Consider the following 22,018-nt stretch of genomic DNA (forward strand, 5'->3'; position numbering starts at 1 on the left):
CCGAAAGAGATTCTGACTGATCAAGGCACCTCGTTCATGTCACGAACACTGAATGAACTGTATGGGTTATTAGGTATTACGCCGATCCGCACCAGCGTGCATCACCCACAAACGGACGGTTTAGTGGAACGGTTTAATCGCACCCTTAAAAACATAATTAAAAAATTTGTAAGTGAGGACGTGCGTAACTGGGATAAATGGCTCGAACCCTTGCTCTTTGCAGTGCGAGAGGTCCCCCAAGCCTCCACGGGGTTCTCCCCGTTTTAATTATTATATGGGTGTAAGCCGCGCGGCATTTTAGACGTGCTGCGAGAAAATTGGGAGGAGGGACCTTCACCAAGCAAAAATGAAATTCAATACGTTATTGACCTGCGCGCAAAACTCCACACACTCACACACCTAACCCAGGAGAATTTGCGGCAGGCCCAAGAACGGCAAACCCGCCTGTACGACAAGGGTACGCGCCTTAAAGAGTTTGCACCGGGAGAGAAAGTACTCGTACTGTTGCCCACATCGAGCTCTCAATTAGTCGCCAAGTGGCAAGGACCCTTTGAGGTCAAACGGCGAGTCGGGGACGTCGACTATGAGGTGAAGCAAATGGACAGGGGTGGGGCGCTACAGATTTACCACCTCAACCTACTCAAACTCTGGAACGAGGAGGTCCCCGTGGCGTTGGTGTCGGTGGTTCCGGAGAAGACGGAGCTGGGGCCGGAGGTTCAAAAAGGAACATTAGCATCACGTCCCTCTCCGGTCCCCTGTGGAGACCACCACTCCCCGACCCAACTCGCGGAGGTTGCCCAGTTGCAGGCCGAGTTTTCGGACGTGTTCTCACCCCTGCCCAGCCACACTAACCTCATAGAGCACCACATTGAGACGCCCCCGGGGGTGGTAGTGCGTAGCCGCCCTTACAGGTTACCTGAACACAAGAAAAAGGTGGTTCGGGAAGAACTCGAGGCAATGTTCGAAATGGGCATCGTCGAGGAGTCCCACAGTGACTGGAGCAGCCCGGTGGTCTTGGTACCCAAGGCCGACGGGTCGGTCCGGTTCTGTGTCGACTATAGAAAAGTCAACACGGTGTCTAAATTCGATGCGTACCCAATGCCTCGTATTGATGAGTTGCTCGATCGGCTAGGCACGGCTCGTTTTTACTCGACACTGGATTTAACAAAGGGTTATTGGCAGATCCCCTTGACTCCATTATCCCGTAAAAAAACGGCCTTTTCCACACCGTTCGGCTTACATCAATTCGTCACACTTCCTTTTGGGCTGCTTGGGGCGCCCGCTACGTTTCAGCGGCTGATGGACAGGGTCCTCCGCCCCCACGCCACCTATGCGGCCGCGTACTTAGACGATATCATTATTTATAGTAATGACTGGCCGCGGCACCTACAACACCTGAGGGCCGTCCTTAGGTCGCTGAGGCGGGCGGGTCTCACGGCCAACCCGAAGAAGTGTGCGATTGGGCGGGTGGAAGTACGGTATCTGGGCTTCCACTTGGGCAACGGGCAGGTGCGTCCCCAAATTAACAAGACTGCAGCGATTGCGGCCTGCCCGAGGCCCAAGACCAAAAAGGGGGTGAGACAGTTCCTGGGGCTGGCTGGCTATTATCGTAGGTTTATACCTAATTATTCGGACGTCACCAGCACGCTGACTGATCTGACTAAAAAGGGGGCACCAGATCTGGTCCAGTGGACGGAGCAATGCCAGCGGGCTTTTTCTAAGGTTAAGGCTGCACTGTGTGGGGGGCCACTTTTACACTCCCCTGACTTTTCTCTCCCGTTTATGTTGCAGACGGATGCATCGGACAGAGGGCTGGGGGCCGTTTTGTCCCAGCAGGTGGAGCGGGAGGATCGCCCCGTCTTGTACATTAGTCGCAAGCTGTCGGTGCGTGAGGGGCGCTACAGTACCATCGAGAAGGAGTGCCTGGCGATCAAGTGGGCGGTCCTCGCCCTCCGGTACTACCTGCTGGGACGCCCTTTCACCCTCTGTTCGGACCACGCGCCCCTCCAGTGGCTCCACCGCATGAAGGATGCCAATGCGCGGATCACCCATTGGCATGGGCGCCACCAGGGGGGGAAAGGTTAGAACAATTCTAGGGGCCCAGCACTGCCATGGGGCCCTTTCAGGGGCTGATAATATGCTTTTAATGATTTTAATAAGACTTTTGAAATAACACCAATGCAATATTCCATCTGGTAAAATGAGCTAATTGAACAAGGTTGTCTATTTCTTGAGTTCTTCAACATATTGTCATTTAACCCTCCCCCTTTTGCAAAATGGTACAGTCCAGTTCTGGTAGAAGCGTGATGCGTTAAATCTGTGTGCTGATCAGTGCAACGCTACTTGCTGCTGTGTCGCGGTGCAGCAGCCAGCCAGCCAGCAGTGGAGTGCGTACAGTCTATGATCGCTAAATATGAAGAGTGGCTGTCAAAAACGTAAAGAAAGGCAGCTGAAAGCTGAGAGGGACCGGAGAGGCAGGCAACTGGTCACTCCGTTTTTCCCAAAGAAAGGTAGCTATCGCTCACGTGTGTTCAAAATATTAGCGAATGGTAAATGAACAGTATGAATGTGGTTGGATTAGCCTATCAAGAGAACACTTTTACAGTTTGTACAGTGACATTTTTTCCATTTTAATAACTGAACTGACTTGTGTGATAAACAAGATGAAATATTATGTTATGCTGGTGCTAATAACTAGTGCTAATAACCAGTTTCATAACTAATGGGGTGCCCTAAATATGCACAGATTCAGCCTAAGGGGGACCTCCGCCCTACCAAACCACTGAACCCCCCTTTGGAGAAGGAGGTAAGCAGCAATACAACCCATAAATGCTTTAGGATTGAAGTTTTTAATGAGCGAGCGCCATATAGAGTTTGCTAGATTAAAGTGTTGCTAATAACGGACACCAGTCAAGTGTTTGACATGGTTATGTGTGTGGAATGTTCACACATTCAAACCATTGGTTTCAAATTGAGGAGCTGGAGAAAGCGCAGCACACATAAAAGAGGGATAGAGCAGTCACATCACACATTTCACTACCAATTGTCCTAGCACAAGAAGGCATGTGGCAAAATCTTGAATTTTCATTTGTGATTGTAAATGCACCAAAATTACTCACTGACCAGTTTTCATCTAGTCCCTGGTAGGTTAATACATAAAATGTAATAACAAAGTCACAAACTCAAGGTCCATGGGCTATCAAAAGTCAAATAATGACAATAGTGCAATTGTGACGAGGGTGGGCAAAGTTGGGGGGCCCAAAATTCTAATCTATCATGGGGCCCAAAATTTCTGGCGGCACCCCTGCCCGTTGGTATCTGGCACTCCAACCCTTTAACTTCAAGGTGATCCACAGGCCGGGGGCGCAGATGGTTGTGGCGGACTTCCTCTCCCGTCAAGGGGGGGGGGGGGGGGGGGGGGGGAGTTGTCTGCAGCCGTCCTGAGTCGGGCGGTGGGGGTATGTGGCAGCGGGGGCGTGGTCTAGCATCGGTCTGTGACAGGAGGGCGAAGTCGGGGAAGTTAAGTGGCAGAATCACTACACCTGTTGTTAATGTGTTTGTGTGTCTTCCCAGTGACCACGCCCTATTTAAGGAGAGAGACCGAGAGCAGAGGGGGCTCTCTCTCCCCACCCAGATGACTTATGTGTGTGTGTGTATGCGTGTGGCTGGGAAAGTGTGGTTTCGTGACTGAAAAGTGCAAATAAAAAGAGTTTTTGGAACTCAGTTCTGTCCTGCCGTCCTTCTGTGCTCCACCCACCTACATGGACTGTTACAAAGTCATTTAATGTACTGTGAGTGATGTGTTTGTGTCTCTGTTCTTCTTACAGAACCCTCAATGGAGTGAAATCAGAGTCAGTAGAAACTCAACCTGAATTTGTAATGCTTGAAAAGAAATGTGTAAACGTGATGATTGAAAACTGAGTGTGTGAATCTTAAGATATTTGAATATATTTGTCCTAAATTAAACCATCTGAAATTCTGACACTGAAAATTTAGGTTACGAAATTCAAGGTTTCAGAAATTCTGGTTTCAAGAATTCAGGTTGTAATAAAATGACGTAGTATAATATCGGGTTCTGCTGACTCTGATTTCACTCCATAAACCTCCTTCCTGTTTGCTTCCTGTTTACTTCCTGTTGTCCAAATCTGGATACATGACCTGAGCTGCCCATAATCTGGTTGCATTCATTTCATTAAACATGAGAAGCAGCTGTAATTTCTGCCCTCTGCCCCGATCTGCACCTTCTCATGAACCTTCACCATGTTAAATTGTGTCTCTATAAGTCCTGGGTACTGAGGGGAAGGGGTAACACTACTGAGTCAGTGTTAGTGCGAGTTCAGCACAATCACTACCACATTTAATACCACACAGTGCCTTACTGCTGCACAATATGATAGAAAATCATCAAATACACTACCAGGACAAAAAAAAGTCACAGTTTGGATTTAAATTAGTAAATGCTTAAGAGCCTTTGATCGGATAATTACTGAGGTCATTAATATGTTTCAGCTGGCAGCAATTATTTTCAACAAATACAATTAGATTCAATAACAAAAATGTGTGTAGTGCACCATGTGAATAATATTTACACTACAAACCAAAAGTTCAAATTCAAGACAAGACACACTTGTAGGATCCTGTTTAATACACTGTTATTATTTCCCAAAACTCTCGCGGTTACCAGAGGACTAGCCTCCCACTGTAACCCTAGCTATGTAACAGGCAAGAGGCCGAGGGCTACAGAAACAGAGATCGGCGCCGCCCTATGCGCCATATGGTGCGGGAAAGGACTTTAGCCTTTATTATTTCCCATGGTGTTCATTGTACGTGTTGAATAAAACCAGATTTCACTTGACTGAACTTGAGATTTCTACTTCATGATTATACATTTTATAGAGAGTAAAAATGTGGTGTTGAACACATGAATGGGTTCATATGGATAATATTATATACACTATATGGACAAAAGTATGTGGACCCCTGACCATCACACCTCCTGTATCTGAGCTTCTTGGACGTCCCATTCCAAAACCATGGGTGTTAATATGGGGTTGGCATTGCGCATAGTGATCTGAAGCTTGTGTGCAGCTGTTGGCCATGGAAACCTATTTCATGAAGCTCCTGATGCACATTTCTTGTGCTGATGTTGCTTCCAGAGGCAGTTTGGATCTCTGTAGTGAGTGATGCAGCAGAGGGTTTTTCTGCACTACGTGCTTCAGCACTCAGCGGCCCTGCTCTGGGAGTTTGTGTGGACTGTCACTTCGTGCTTGAACTGTTGTTGCTCCTCGACGATTCACAATAATAACACTAACCCTATGGCCCCTGATGTCACAAGTCACTCATGTCGCTTGTATTTTGTCTCTTGTGGGCGTGGAGCGAGCACGACTGTTGTCGCCGGTGGGTGTGTACCGTCCATTCAGCTCCAATGAGGAGGAGTCCTGAACAAAATGTCGCCTCCAGCACACAATTTACTCCAAGATATGATTTACTTGTACTGAAAATATACTTTTAATTGTAACATTTTATCAAAGTGGAAAAAGTGAGAATTGTGTGTTTGTTGTACGCTGTATAACATGCATTTTTGTATAAGCGGAACAGAGCTCCATACTGAAGAGAATATGGGAATGCATCGACCTGATTTTTGATGGCTTTTGACTGTACAATGTCCATCTGTCCATATGAAATATTTATTTATATATATATATATATATATATATATATATATATATATATATATATATATATATATATATACACACACACACATTAGAAACACAAGCTAACTGTACCAGCTAGTTTTGTTTGTAATGTCTCGATACAGGTTTAATGAGAAATCCTAAAGGACAGGTTAAACTGAGGCCCTGTCCACACGGCAACGGATTCAGGTGACTCCGATACAATTGCTTATCGTTTAGGCCTGGCGTCCACACGGCACCGGCATTTTGGGTGCCCAAAACGCAATCTTTTTGAGAACAGGTTCCAGAGTGGAAAGATCTAGCAACGTTGCCGTTGCGAAGTCGTCTGGATGAGTAGAATGGATTTGTTTACGATGACGTCACAACCACATGACTGTGAGTGCTTCACGCCAGGTAGAAGTGTAATGAACTCGATGCGAGTTGTCAACAAATCCTATAACTTGGTTCATGAAATGCGCTTACAAAATATTTTCCCTGTGAATATTTATTGTGTAATGGTGCAAAGTGAGAGAGAGAGAGAGAGAGAGAGAGAGACTCTGCCCTTAGGGCAGAGTCAATCCCGCCAGCTAAAATAAGGAAAAAAAAAAGGCGCGATCTCACCTCTTCAGATGTGGGTTAAAGTCCTACAATACATTCCTCAAAAAGGGCGTAGAAGAAATTAATCCATCAATGTGTATCATTCAATTTATTCTGGACCATTAAAGACGCCGCCTTCCGCGTAGAATCATACGTCATCCTCGTCGCCATATTGGATAGGTCAAAGCGGAGAATAAAGATTCATGTGCTGCGTTTAACTGTACCAACAGGTTTACCGTCCAAACGAGATCATATGGGATTACCTTTCACAGGTGAGAAACAACAAATTAATCCATCAACGTGTATCATTCAATTTATTCCGGACCATTAAAGACGCCGCCTTCCACGTAGAATCATGTCATCCTCGCCGCCATTTTGGAGAGGTCAAAGCGGAGAATAAAGATTAGCTGCGTTTAACTGTACCAACAGGTTTGCTGTCCAAACGAGATCACATGGGATTACCTTTCACAGGTGAGACTGGAAAAATACTTTTCATTGTATTTGGTCATTATAATGTAATTTTACAAACAGATTTTCCTGACTTTGTGGCTAATATGAAGTCTCGCGCATAATAGTTTATGCGCATGCGTCCTTACTTCTTCTATTGTTCTGGTGTCTCCGAAGGGACCATCTTACAGCGCCCCTAGAGGTGTGGCATGTGTATTGCATCGTTTTCAGCAAGCGTTGTGTTGCCATATGGACCTGATATTTTACTGATTGTTGCCCATTTGGACGCGATATATTTTTAAATAACATCTCGTTGCCGTTGTCGTGTGGATGTAGCCTGAATCCACTGTGAAGAGGTCCCCCCCCATTTTAGTTTAGTTAAGCAGTACATAGGAACTAATTGCAGGTCGGAAATAAAATGAGGCAAGAAAGAAAAAAAATATTGTACTACGTGTCCCAAACGATTAGTCTGAGGAATCGTTTGAGCCAGTTGTTTGGATTTACCACTTCATACCTAATTTGCATAAAGTTGAGAAAATGTAAACTCGCATGTTGCTTGTTGCGTTGTCACTGTCGCTGAAATCGCAGCTCTGTGTCACGTGTGTATAGAGAACATGAATGGCTGCCTGTTGCTTTGTTGCTCGTGAGTGTGAACATATCTTTCCAGCTGACTGAGGCAAATCTAGCAGAGCAGAAATTTCACAAACTGGCTTGTGGTAAAAGCGACATCCTCTGACAGAGCCGTGCTTAAAGTCACTGAGCTCTTTAGTCCGACCCATTCTACTGCCAGTGTTTGTCTGTGGAGATTGTACAGCTATGGGCTTGAGTTTATTCACCTGTTAGTAATGAGTGCGGCTGAAACAGCTGAATTAGGAGGGGTGTCCACATACTTTTGGCCATGTAGTGCACAGCAGAGCTAATGTTGTATGTTAAAATGATCATTCATATCAGTAATTTGTGTATTTACTGAAATTCCTTTCAGCCCCCCCCCCCCCCCCCCCCACCACACACACACACAGTTTATTCTCACCTGCATTTTGCTTCTCCTTTTGAAGCTCTGAGGCTGAAACAGAGAAAATAGTTTTGAGTATTCTGTATAAATTCAGTATAAATAGATGAAGCAGTGGAATATAATGATAAAGTAAATGAACAACACATCAGATTGCGGTTATGAAATGTAAGTGTCCTCTGATGTTCTATATTTGTTAAATGATGAAGCACACTTCACACAGTGGAACATGATGTTATAGGTCAGTTATGACTCCGACAGAAAACAAGTCATTTAATGTATTGTGAGTGATGTGTTTGTGTCTCTGCTGTTCTTACAGAACCCTCGATGGAGTGAAATCAGAGTCAGTAGAAACTCAACCTGAATTTGTAATGCTTGAAAAGAAATGTGTAAACGTGATGATTGAAAACTGAGAGTGTGAATCTTAAGATATTTGAATATATTTGTCCTAAATTAAACCATCTGAAATTCTGACACTGAAAATTTAGGTTACGAAATTCAAGGTTCCAGAAATTCTGGTTTCAAGAATTCAGGTCGTAATAAAATGATGTAGTATAATATCGGGTTCTGCTAACGCTGATTTCACTCCATAAACCTCCTTCCTGTTTGTTTCCTGTTTACTTCCTGTTGTCCAAATCTGGATACATGACCTGAGCTGCCCATAATCTGGTAGCATTCATTTCATTAATCATGAGAAGGAGCTGTAATTTCTGCCCTCTGCCCCGATCTGCACCTTCTCATGAACCTTCACCATGTTAAACTGTGTCTCTACGTCAGAGGCCCAAACAGTGTAACAACCTCCCAGTTACCTTTGTGATTATATTTGATCAGGATAATGTGGTCTGTTCAAGGTTCTGACTACAAAGTTGAATTCTGGCTAAAATGTTTTATTTCTGCTGCTGTTGGAGTTTGGAGATGTTTCGCTGCTGCACACGCCGTGTATCCGGTATGTAAATGTTTTGCCGAGATAAAAAGTGTCCCGCATTTTACGATTCCAGAGACTGCCAACGCAAGTGAGCAACAATATCACGTGACCACTGTGGGGTGTGTCTGACCTACTTTTAACCAAAACAAGTCAGTGTGGGCAAACATGGCGGACTCGACTCTCCCTCCCGCTAAAAGCCAGCGGAAAAGGAAATTCTGCCTAGTGAGTGCAACTGCAAGATAGAGCAAGATTAGATGACATCATTTTTCTGGACAGATAACTAAATTATTCTAGCTAGCGCTTAGCGATCTTAGCCTTAAAATGAGTGGGCTCGACTCCATGGTAGCGAATATGGAGTTATACACCTAATGTTTTGGTCTTACAGAGAAAGAAATGAGGAAAACAGTAACAGAGAAAAGAGAGATTCCTCTTTTGTTTCACGGATCTATAGGTTGCTTGCATCCGACATCACATCCGCCTCATTAGATATGCAAGACATGAAGTGGTGGTCAGCGAAGCTCACTGTTTACAAAGCGTTACCATCACTGGGGCACCTTGCAAGTCGTTAAAATGCCCGACACTTGCATTGTTTTGGGCTGCTCGAATCAAACAAACCATGCAACTGATAAATTTCTTCTGGGTTCCCCGTGAAGTGATAAAGGGTGAAAGAGCAAAGGATTTTATCAAAATACGATGAGAGAGGCGGCTCTTTAATGTTTCATTGCAATCGATGGGAACAGAGTCGAAGAACGCTCCAGTTTGCAGTGATCACTTTGGGAAAGGTTGGTAAATTCCTCTGATTTATTTTGTTTGGATTCGCAAATGACTCTTCTCACCATTTTCTGTTATTTCTTGGTGTTCTGAAGTTGAGGAGATGCTTCAGTCCTCAGGTGTGTTTTTGGTTACTGTTTGATCGTGGTCTCCATATTGTAAACTAATACATATGTTTTCACTTTATTTATCAGGATGTCCTCACAATCTTGACAATATGCAGCATTTATTTATTCTCATTGCACTTTCTCTGTTTTAATAAAAAAAGTATTTTTTGCTGGAAGAGAAGAGCAGGGAGGATTGAGAATCAAGTGGCTGTGGTTTGTTTACACCCCATACTAAAACTTGTAGCGTCCTAGCAACCATCGCAAAGATGGGTACAAAAAGCCACAAAATTCCTCCTTACCCGGGCATAAACGATACAGGATACAGCACCAGGGTGTTTGAGATGTTGGGGAACTCAATGGATGGATAATTTTCCAACTCAGAGGAAAACTCCTTCTTTACTAGCGAGTTAGGATCTATCCCATTGCAAACAGCAACTTTCTGAAGGTATCTTGACCGTGTATTGGCCTCTAAACTGCAAAAATAATCAGAGACGGCTTCACTAGCTCTTTACAAAATGGCAGCCAAATTGGTTTGTCTGACCACCACTGCATTCACCCCGAAGTAAACTCACAAGCAAAAGTCATGTGACTGACATTCGCGAATAGCTTCTATTCAACCACAAATTACATCCCTGTGACTCAAAACTCTCCGAGGTCGATGTAGACTGAGGCCCTGTCCACACGGAAACGGATTCAGGTGAATCTGATAAAATTGTTTATCGTTTCGGCCTGGCGTCCACACGGCACTGGCGTTTTGGGTGCCCCAAAACGAAATCTTTTGAGAACGGGTTCCAGAGTGGAAAGATCTGGCAACGGCGCCGTTGCGAAGTCGTCTGGATGAGTAGAACGGATTTGTTTACGATGACGCCACAACCACATGACTGTGAGTGCTTCACGCCGGGCATAGACATATAAACATAGACGCCGCCTTCCGCGTAGAATCATACGTCATCCTCGCCGCCATATTGGATGGGGCAAAGCGGAGAATAAAGATGCCTCATTCATGTGCTGCGTTTAACTGTACCAACAGGTTTACCGTCCAAACGAGATCACATGGGATTACCTTTCACAGGTGAGACTGGAAAAATACTTTTCATTGTATTTGGTCATTATAACGTAATTTTACGAACAGATTTTTCTGACTTTGTGGCTAATATGAAGTCTCGCGCATAATAGCCGCTCGGTGAAACCTGTCTCCAAACAATTTATAAATAAATTTATAAATTTATTTCATAGCCCACCCAACCAATTTCACCACCAGCTGTCAGATGGTGATGGCACACTCAAAAATAGAAGAGATTGGAAGCATGTCAGACTGTGAAGCAATCACATGGAGCAATCCCATTGTAATATGGTTTAATTGAATTTTTTCCATATAGCACTGTATATTGCAAAAATTGTTTTTGGAGACATTTTATAGCCTATCTGCACGGCATTTAATGAAAGTGATGCGGAGACGGCACGGCTTCAGCAGCGTAAGCACAGCACATTATTCTACACGATCCCTGCTGAGCTCCAAAACATGCCTTGATGTGTCGATATCATTAGTAGCCTACAATAGTAGCAGCGGAATTCAAAAAAAAAAAACAAGTTTCCGATAGCTTGATTCCGGTATAGGCCTGCTGCATCTCATCTCATCTCATTATCTCTAGCCGCTTTATCCTTCTACAGGGCCGCAGGCAAGCTGGAGCCTATCCCAGCTGACTACGGGCGAAAGGCGGGGTACACCCTGGACAAGTCGCCAGGTCATCACAGGGCTGACACATAGACACAGACAACCATTCACACTCACATTCACACCTACGGTCAATTTAGAGTCACCAGTTAACCTAACCTGCATGTCTTTGGACTGTGGGGGAAACCGGAGCACCCGGAGGAAACCCACGCGGACACGGGGAGAACATGCAAACTCCACACAGAAAGGCCCTCGCCGGCCCCGGGGCTCGAACCCAGGACCTTCTTGCTGTGAGGCGACAGCGCTAACCACTACACCACCGTGCCGCCCGGCCTGCTGCATGTTGAGGAAATTTAGGTCACACCTCCCACGGAATATTGACGGGTATTTCGCACACTATTTATAACCATCACATTAAAAGTTATATATGTTGTTTTGATGCCTGTTTGTTTCCCAAATATATACGTGTGTGTCTTAATGGGTGAATAAAAGGCATCGAGGTAAACATTATTATAGAAAGGGGCTTTATGAAGTTCAGTCCATTTACTTGCATTGGTTTACGGGGAAGATTTGCCACATCCAATATGGCGGACACTCTGACGTATCCCAGCAACGGACCACCAGGCTCAATGCGGCGTCTGTGTTTATATGTCTATGACGCCGGGTAGAAGAAGGGGTTTATGCGCATGCGCCGTACTTCTTCTATTGTCCTGGTGTCTCCGATGGGACCGTCTTACAGCACACGTATAGAGGTGTGGCATGTGTATTGCATCGTTTTCAGCAAGCGTTGCGTTGCCATATGTACCTGATATTTTACTGATCCGTTGCCCATGTGGACGCGATATTTTTTTTTTAAAATCTCGTTGCCATTGTCATGTGGATGTAGCCTCAGTGTTTTCTGTGTGATCTTGGTGTGACGCAGTTCCATAGTTATGCTAATTAAACAGCTCCTCACATTCGTCTGTTTCCGTGGGGCCGTACTGTTTACCTCAAGAAGTAGGAAAACAGTTCCAAAATGGAGAAAAGTGACTCTTAGGCGCCGTTTACACATACCCGGGTATTTTTAAAAACGCAGACCTTTGCCTTCGTTTGTGCCTTTCGTTTATACACAAACGGAGTTTTTTCCTCTGAAAACGATTCTTTCTAAAAACCCCGGCAAAAGTGGAGATTTTTTGAAAACTCCGTTTTGCGTTTGTGTGTAAAGAGACCAAAACGGAGTTTTAGGCAATCTTCACGCCACAAAAGAGCGACCATTGTACATATGACAAGCATGGAAACACTCAGAGTAGCAGCATTTCTGTTATTAAGAGCTATATTCGCCTGTTTGCTTTTGAGAATAAAGCTCATTGACCAGCAGAGACGCATTAGGGCTCGGAGGGCAGCAATTGCGGAGCTTCTGGTGACCAAAAGAGCCCGACCGTACCACCGCCAGCGTCACACACACACCTCTCTCTCTCTCTCTCTCTCTCACACACACACACTCTCTCTCTCTCACACACAGGGGCGCCGCTAGGGGGGGAAAGTTAGGACGATTCTAAGGGCCTGGCACTGACAGGGGGCCCTGTGAGGGATATTAATATTATTTTAATAGTATTGCCTTGTGTAAGTTTTTTAAATAAAATATTTCATTTCATCTGTTAAAATATGCAAATTATACATGGTTATGATTTGCTATAACATTTTTCTTGAATTATTTATGATATTGTCATTTCACCCCTCCACCCTTTTTACTAATGGTACAGTCTGATTCTGGGCGCGGGACGCGTGAAATGTGTAGCTCCGTGTGTGCGCAGCGCCGCTATTAGCGCAACTCACAGCAGCTGGCAGTTTTTCTACGTGCGCAACAGAGGTGAACATTCTAGAAGTTGCTAAGCAGGAGCAGGTGTGATAAATTATGAAGTCCGGATATCACACTGTGTGTGAAAAAAAATCACCTTTTTTCATAGGTATCTTTATTGTATAATTAAGTCTAGATGTTTTGCCATTGTTCATGTGTGGATTTGTTGATATTGTTAAGTATTTAACTTTAATATTTTGCACATTAGCTGTGGTCATAGAGATCATTGCTATTGTTCATGCGTGGATTTATTGATACTGTTGCTAAGTATTTAACTTGAACATTTGAACATTTGCTGTGTTTTCTAATAAATGTGTGATGCCTAAAAGAAACCAGTGGATTTCTTGCAGTGCACTCTGTAATTGTATAAAAAAACTAGTGTAGTTATTCATCAAGGCGTATATTTGATCACATACAATAAGTCAATAAATGGAGGAAAGAAAGGAATACATTTTGTAATCCTGATTATTGATGATGTTTGCTGGAGGGCTCTGGAGTATCCATAATGTGCATACAGAATGTTATAAATCCATACTGATACAGTGATGCATGCAATTTCTCTCAACACAAACATTTGGATTGAATAAACTCCATAGGCTACTGAGTGGCCTAATAATAGTTGCTCATAAAAGGAAAATATATATATCTTCCATATATATCATGGAATTTTCATTTTAAGGCAACAGTCTATTCAGTCTAATTCTGACAGTTCTGCATTTAAAATGTTCATATACCAAATAATTGTATCACCTAAACTTGCTAGGTAGCTGATCACATGCATAGTAAAGTAGAAGTGCCAGCCAAAAACAGACTTCAAATTCAGTTGCTTGAGCTTGAAAATTTTACCGGGGGGCCCTAAATTGTAATCTTTCATAGGGCCCAAGATTTCTAGCAGCGCCCCTGCTCTCACACACACACACATCTCTCTCACACACGCACACACACACACACACTCTCTCTCTCTCTCTCTCTCTCTCTCTCACACACACACACACACACACACACACTCGCGTAGTTTAACAGCTCTTGACAGCGTATTTATGCGGATCAATATAAACGTAATTTTAAAAAAAAAACGCAGCTGTGTGCACGAAGTTATTTTGGAAAACGGAGTTTAGAAAATATGCGTTTTTAAAAATACCCGGGTATGTGTAAACAGCGCCTTAGCGCATCAGAATGATCACATCTCATCCACGTGATCTTGTTCTCGCAAGACACAGGAAAATGCCATGCACGATTAAAAAAAAAAAACCCTGAAAATTTCACATGACTTTGCAGTCAACACCTTTAAGTTTCTTTCAATTAATTAATCAGTGTGATTTTAAAAGGACAAAAAGCTCATTCTTACCTGCTTTTTGCTTCTGCTTCTGAAGCTCTGAGGAGAAAACAGGTCCATTATTTTAACAAACAAAGAAACAAACATTAGTCAATTAATTCCAGAGTAAATAATATCATATACCGTGAGTGATCTGAAGCCTTGCTGAAATTCTCTGTGAATTCAGTTGTGGAGTTACTGATAAATCATCTGTTCTACTGTTTTGTGTTTATCCATCAGTTTATGGTTTTTGAAGATCATATTCTCTTTAAATTCTGTTTTCTGGATATCTCTGTCTGCAGCTCTTTAATAAGTCTGCAGTGCTGCGTCTATAATGCAGTCAGCCACAGAAGCACTGGGCAGCAACACTGTGACTGCTGTGCTGAGAAACTTCAGAGCTGCTCACTGTGGCAGTGGCTCGGCGATGTGGAGGATCAGCAGCAGTAGCATGCAGTGCTGACAGACACAGCAACATGCTCTCGACTCACAGTTCTTCCAGCTCCTGATTACTGCTCCCCAGTGTTGAATTATCACTTTCAGAGTTAATTTGTGACCAGTTGGACATATATAAACACTCTGGGTGTTAATTCAACACTGGGGATTTTGCTGAATGTAAGCTGAAGTTCACTAGTACACTCGTATATTAGCTCATGGACAAACAGTGTGTGTTTGGTGACCCCTGTATATATTTTTTTAAATCACTGCAGCCACTTTTGGTTGGAGATACACACACACACACAGAGTATTTTTGATACACACACACACACACACGCACACCTTATCGGGGTTCCTGGCCTGCCTATATAGAAACTTGAGTTTGGCGTTGGCCTTGTGTATAATATTGTCAGCTATATGGTTACCACTAAGAGACTGGTCTAAATCAACGCCTGAGTATTTAACACAGGATTTACTGGTAATTTTTTGACCATTACATGTGATGTCCAGAGATTCGTTACTATTAAGTCTGTGTTTGGAGCCAAAAAGTACTGTATGGATTCTGTCTTGCCAAGGTGCAGAGACAACTTGTTGAGCCTGTGGTCTGTGAGATAATTAATAAGTTGTACAGATACAGCTTTTTCCAAAACCTTACTTACAATACTGAGGATTGAGACCAGACGATAGTTGCCAGCTTCAGTTTTGCTATGTTTCTTACAGATCGGGGAAATTTTAGCAGACTTAATGTCAGAAGGGATCTTACCAGTAGAAAGTGACAGATTTAGAAGATGAGTGAGTGGAGAGGTTATGAACTCAGCTCCATCTTTTAAAAGATGTGTGGGAATCTGATCCAGTCCAGTTATTCGGATTTAGATTGAGGAGAGTCTTTTGGATGAATTCCGCAGAGATTGGTTCAAATGAGAACTGAGAGCCAGAGAGACGCACCTGTTCATAGCACTTATACACATGATTAGGGCCATATTTTCCACATCCGGATGGTAACTGCAGTTGCAGAGATGATGCAGTGGTTGAAAAGAAGTTATTGAATTTCTCTGCTACCTTGGTCTTATCAAAACAGATCTGGTCATCAATGTTTAAACCAATAATCTGAGAGTTTGACTTTACCTTAGAAGTGCCAAGTTTTTTTTTTAAATTCACCAAAGTTCAGTTAAAGTTAAACAACACTGATGACATTTTAAATTAAGAGCTTTTGTTTTAACTTCAAAATTTAAGGTATAACTACATAACTTTTTCAAGTGAAATGTGCTGTAAACCTCCTTGTCCTTTTACTTTTCACTTTTGCAGAAAGGGTTTGTGGTAATTGAAGTGAATAGATAAAGAAATAGAGGTGAGAGTGTGAGACAGGACTGAATTAAATCATCCTCTTCACAGAGAGCACGGCCAACTGGACTCCTGTGGACTGCTGACTAAAGCACAGGTTCTTTACCCTGGTCCTGGAGAACCCACTGTCCGACACATATTAGTGTTCTCTGTGCTCTAACACACCTGATCCAGACGATCAGCTCATTAACAGCCCTTCCTGAGTTAAAGTGTGTTAGAGCAGGAAAAACACTGAAATGTGTAGGACAGGGGCTTCTCCAGGACCAGGGCTGGGAATCTGTGGACTAAAGCTCCGGGATAAACTGATTGAAGCTGGAGACATTACAATGGAAAATGATTGAAATATTACCTTTCTTGTAACAGATAACTGCAGTTACTATCGATCCGACAGCAATAAGACATGCTGAAACTGAAACACCGACAACCCACCTCCAAGCATCAAAGACTTTACCTAAAATGAGAGCAAGAATAGAGATATTTTTAAGAAACCATGCAAGAATTTGTGAAGAATTTGATAACTACTAAACACGCACTTACTGACAGAATTGTAACAAAATATCCAATAGATATACAGGAATAAAAATAATGCAAAAATCATGTGTTCATCATGCTCATGCTTCATCTTTAATCACCTCATCTGTGATGATTACAGTAGAATCTTACAGTATAAATATAAGAGCTTTTAATCATAGACACTTACGATTAATGATGACCTCTGTCTCCATCATGTGATGTTCTTGTAGAAGTCTGCAATAATATCTGTTGGAGTCGCTATAATCATAAACAGTGATGTGGCGTTTCACACTGAAGGTCTCGGTGTCTCTGTGTGTCTGTGTATCTTCAGCAGGCAGAGCGGCTCCTTCTCTGTCCAGCCACACAACCTCAGGTTCAGGTTTCCAGCCTCTGGACTCACACACTAGATTAATCCCTCCTGAGTGATCATAACTCTCCATCATGATCACTGGGTGGCTTCCCTGAGCTACAGGCAATCAACAAAGTATTGCTTTAAATATACTGAAATCATGTTCAACTGTTAACCCCCATAGAGGTGATTATTTTATGCTCATTTTCAGTTTAAAGACTGTTCTTAACATGGTCAAAGAGAATACTATGAAATGTGACACTAAATATAAAACTTTACTAATTTCACGAATTTCCTCATCAAAATCACCAACTTGCGTACCAGATCCCATACCTACATGTTTTTCAAACCGATAATACCAGGAGCAGTCAAACCTCTTCTAAAAATAATCTGTTCTTCCTTCAGCACTGGCTATGGACTTAAATCCTTTCAACTAGCAGTTATCAAACCCCTGATTTAAAATCCTGACTCAACCCCTGTCTGCTGTCCAACTATATCAAACCTCTCAGTTATCTCCAAGATCCTAGAAAAGGCTGTGACACAGCAGTTATGCTCACAGGAATAAAATTCATGAAACGTATCAGTCAGGATTTAGACCTCATTATGAGGTCTAAGTAATGAGACACTAGTTAAAGTGGTAACTAGAAAATGTTGTTCAGCAAATGGCCCTCTCCTGGCTCAGGTCCTATTTGACTGATTGTTACCAGTTTGTAGATGTAAATGGAAACTTCTCTACACATACTAAGGTAAAATGTGATCTTCCACAAGGTTCTGTTTTAGGCCCAGACTTTTATTATGAAATTATTCATAAACATGGTATTAGTTTCCACTGTTATGCTGATGACACACAGGAAACTACACATGGGAAACTAATACCAAGTTTAACCAAAGCCAGATGAGAGACCCAGTGTTTTTTTCCCCAGAAAAAAATTAAAGCCCTAAATTCTGGCATGATAAAACACAGACAATTGAGCGCCAACAGCGCGAAGCGAAACTAGGGGCATCCGGGGGCATGCCCCCCGGAAAATTTTTTAAAAATAGATGCTCTCAGGTGCATTTTCAGGGTCTCTGAGAGGTTTTAGATCCATGATTATAGGATAGATTTTACCAGTGTTTCAATGATTACTGACCTAAATAGTATTAAATGTATACACATTTGAAATTTCACCTTAAAGTTCAACATGCAAGTTAAGCTGTTTTGTTATAGATTACTTAGGTATACGATAGATTTGAAAATCTACGGGGATCCCTTGCACTTAATTATCTATGATCAAGTAGTGTCGTAACAAAAATGTGCATGAAAATATGAACAGCGGTTTGCTCCATCTTATGCAATCCAATGAAGAGAATCGATCATCATGACCTCCTGTTGATCACAAAGGGATCTGAACCTCAGAACTGCCACCTTAAAATAAGTTGCTGTATTACTATAACTAATGATTTAGAATATTTCTGATGCAATTACCGTAATATATGTATACTGTAACTAAGATACACTGAAAAGAAAAGTAAGGCAACTGCATATTATAAAGTTTAAATTTTGGCACTTTATTAAATGGACTAGATTAAGATTAAAACAAATTTAAAGGAAAAGAAAACTTAATTCATATATTTAAGTTTGCAGAAAGATTATGTATTTATAAAAACATTCATGAAGAGATTGTGTTTACAAGTGTCAAATGTAGCATAATTTCGAATAATAATGATCAGCATATTTGGCAGTGTGATGTCACTGTGAGCCTTTAACAAAAGAATAATTCTTTTGTTAAATGGATCCCAGTGACATCACACTGCCAAAAATGCTTATGATGATTGTTTGAAATGATGCTATATTTGACACATTTGGACAACTTCACTTCATGAGAGTGTTTATAAGTACATAATCTTTCTGCAAACCCAAACTAATGAATTAAGTTTTCTACTCCTTTAAAGCAGATTAATTCTCCTTGGCTTTTGCTTGGCCCAATGTTGGGCGACCCTCTCATAGTCCATCTCGCTGTCATCCATGCTGATGTGGATCAAATTGTCCAGCAAGTCTTCTCCTAGCTTATTAAAGTCAGTCGGCTTTGTTCGTCTGGTGGGGAACAACATCGGCAGCCAATGAGATCGCTTATAATGAATTGGAAACTTCCGGGATGTCTGACGTTTTCTTTTGATATTTTTATTGGACGGTTTGAACACGTGATCTTGACGTAGCCAACAGATTACAGTTTGTTTACATCATACCACGCGGACATACTTTGATAGAATCAGCACAAACATTGGGAAAAAAGACCACTTGTTTAACACAAATATCAATCAGTATGTAAATGGATCTGTTATTTGCTCTCCTATGTATCGAGTTACTTGTGGGTAGGAAATTTTAACGTATCGGTATAAATCTAAGCGTATCGGATTTTAACTAAAGCGACTAAGCGTTATCGGTAGGCAGAGCAAGCGTATCGGGCCCGATACGCTAAAACGCTTTGGGGAAAACCATGGCGACTACAGCTTAATGAGGTTGAGGAATATGTAAAGGACATTGGACACTGGATGCTTATTAACTTCCCCGTACTTAAATCTGACAAGATAGAAGTCGTTGTTCTAGAACCACATGCAGCTAGAAGTACGCTTTCTGATTACATCATAACTCTGGATGGCCTTTCTGTTTCATCATGTGCAGCAGTAAAAGACCTTCTTGTGATTATTGACTCCAGAATCTCATTTGAAGCTCATGTAGATAATATTCCAAGGATAGCCTTCTTTCATCTCAGAAATATTGCAAAGATAATAAATACAATGTCCCTACATGATGCAGAAACACTAGTTCATGCTTTTGTTACCTTTAGATTGGATTATAGTAAAGCCTTACTGTCTGGATGTTCCAGTAGGTGCATAAACAAGGTCCAATTAGAACAGAATGCAGCAGTGAGAGTCTTTACAAGACATGACCAAATCACCCCTGTCTTATCCACACTGCATTGTCTCACAATCAAATTTCTCAGTGATTATCAAATACTACTCTTGACCTACAAAGAACTAAACAGTCGTGCACCACAGTACCTGAGCTACTTCTGGTCTTTTATGTTCTGCCATAACTACTTCGATCAAAAGGTGCAGGATGTTTGTTGCTGCCTCAAATCATGAAGACTTCAGCAGGGGGAAGAGCCTCTTTATACAAAATCCCCACATTTATGGAAAAGCCTTCCAATGAGTGTTCAGGACCCAGACACAGTCTCTGTTTTGAAGTCTATGCTAAAAACATTTGTTTAGTCAAGTGTTTTGTTAATAGGTATTTATTAGGAGCAGATCTGGCGGGTTCATGGGCATAAAGTGTTTTGGTAAACTGGGATGGGATTTTGGTAAACTTTGGCTGCTGTCAACTTACTATACTCCTTCTTTTGGACCTTAGCTGTGCTTTGGCATTGTTCGTCATGAATTGCTTCTCTCCTATCTCTTTGCTTTTGGTATTTCTGGTTCTGCCTTTTCCTGGTTAAAATGCTTGTTGGTAAAATCCTGGTTAATTATCTGCTGTCATGGTTTGAATTTTCATTGCTATGCAGATTTACATCAGCTGTAGGCCTTCTACATCTGCCCTGCCCCCTCCCTTTCTGAACGCATCCATGACCTAAAGCTTTTAAAACTTAATACTGGTAAAACTAACCATCTTCTGATTGGTTCCAAATCAGTAACCTTCTCCAACAGTAGTCTTAATCTGGTCATTGATAGCACTGTCATTAAACCTTAACCCCACTGTACATAACCTTGGTGTTATCTTTGATTATGCCCTCTCTTTTGAAAAATATATAAAGTCCCTGTCTAAAATGGCCTTTTTTCCACCTTCACAACATTGCACGTCTCTGTCCTGCACTTAGCACCAAGGATGCTGAAACACTCATCCGTGCTTTTAATGCACAGTAATGTAGTTGTGGTAATGCTCTGTTCATTGGTCTTCCAGCTAAATCCATTGCTCGGCTTCAATATACAGGTAGTCGTCGACTTACGACCTATGCAACTTACGACCGATCAACTTTATGACCGTCTGGTTATGACCGTCTGGTTATGACTCGCAAGTGTTTCCCAGCTGAGCTAGCTGAACGTACGACAGTTTCCGCCCCAGCTCCCAGCAGCGCCCAGCATCCAGCCTCTCACCACGTACGACAGTTTCCGCCCCAGCTCCTGGTTTATGAAACGAGCAAATCCGCCCGCCAGCCCGAGCGCTGCAACAGCTGATGATGACGTAGATGACCCACAGCCAAGCACCAGTGATGTCAGCAGTCACTAAGTTTTGTATTTTGCTATGTTTTACATTTGTATTTTGGTATGTTTCAAACTAAAATGTTTTCTATTTTTCACACCTGTATTTCATATTTTTTTGTTTTGCACATATTAAACAAATTGTACTGTACACAGTGTAGTATGCAGTGTTTGACTTAAACCAAATAATGAGCCACGGTAATGAAATAAGAAAATGTTGATAAAATAAGACTTTAAGATGACTACAATATCATTACACATCACGGCAGCATGGTGGTGTAGTGGTTAGTGCTGTCGCCTCACAGCAAGAAGGTCCTGGGTTCGAGCCCCGGGGCCGGCGAGGGCCTTTCTGTGCGGAGTTTGCATGTTCTCCCCGTGTCCGCGTGGGTTTCCTCCGGGTGCTCTGGTTTTCCCCACAGTCCAAAGACATGCAGGTTAGGTTAACTGGTGACTCTAAATTGACCGTAGGTGTGAATGTGAGTGTGAATGGTTGTCTGTGTCTATGTGTCAGCCCTGTGATGACCTGGCGACTTATCCAGGGTGTACCCCGCCTTTCGCCTGTAGTCAGCTGGGATAGGCTCCAGCTTGCCTGCGACCCTGTAGAACAGGATAAAGCGGCTACAGATGATGAGATGAATATACTTATGTTCATTTAACATAGGCCGACTTACGACCAGATCGGTTTACGACTGGTCAGTCATAACCAAAAGCAGTCGTAAGTCGACAACTACCTGTATTTAAAACTCTGCAGCCAGAATACACACACACACACACACACACATATAC

At 42.5% G+C, this 22,018-nt stretch overlaps 1 protein-coding gene across 4 annotated transcripts in view; it reads right to left on the reverse strand.

Moving 5' to 3' along the window:
- The window catches only part of LOC132869846 (butyrophilin subfamily 1 member A1-like), a 124,314-nt gene that overhangs the window by 42,698 nt on the left and 59,598 nt on the right, over window positions 1–22,018 (reverse strand). For 2 of the 4 annotated variants that reach the window (XM_060903554.1, XM_060903515.1), the window contains exons 4-5: window positions 16,835–17,113; window positions 16,484–16,585 (exon numbers count right to left, since the gene is read on the reverse strand). In XM_060903554.1, coding sequence (XP_060759537.1) covers window positions 16,484–16,585; window positions 16,835–17,113 — 381 coding nt within the window. Of the gene's footprint in view, window positions 1–7,749; window positions 7,783–14,391; window positions 14,419–16,483; window positions 16,586–16,834; window positions 17,114–22,018 lie in introns of all 4 variants that reach the window. The other 2 variants (XM_060903366.1, XM_060903449.1) reach the window with 2 other exon arrangements.

Source organism: Neoarius graeffei, chromosome 1 (genome assembly GCF_027579695.1).
Source record: "Neoarius graeffei isolate fNeoGra1 chromosome 1, fNeoGra1.pri, whole genome shotgun sequence".
Classification (NCBI taxonomy): domain Eukaryota; kingdom Metazoa; phylum Chordata; class Actinopteri; order Siluriformes; family Ariidae; genus Neoarius; species Neoarius graeffei.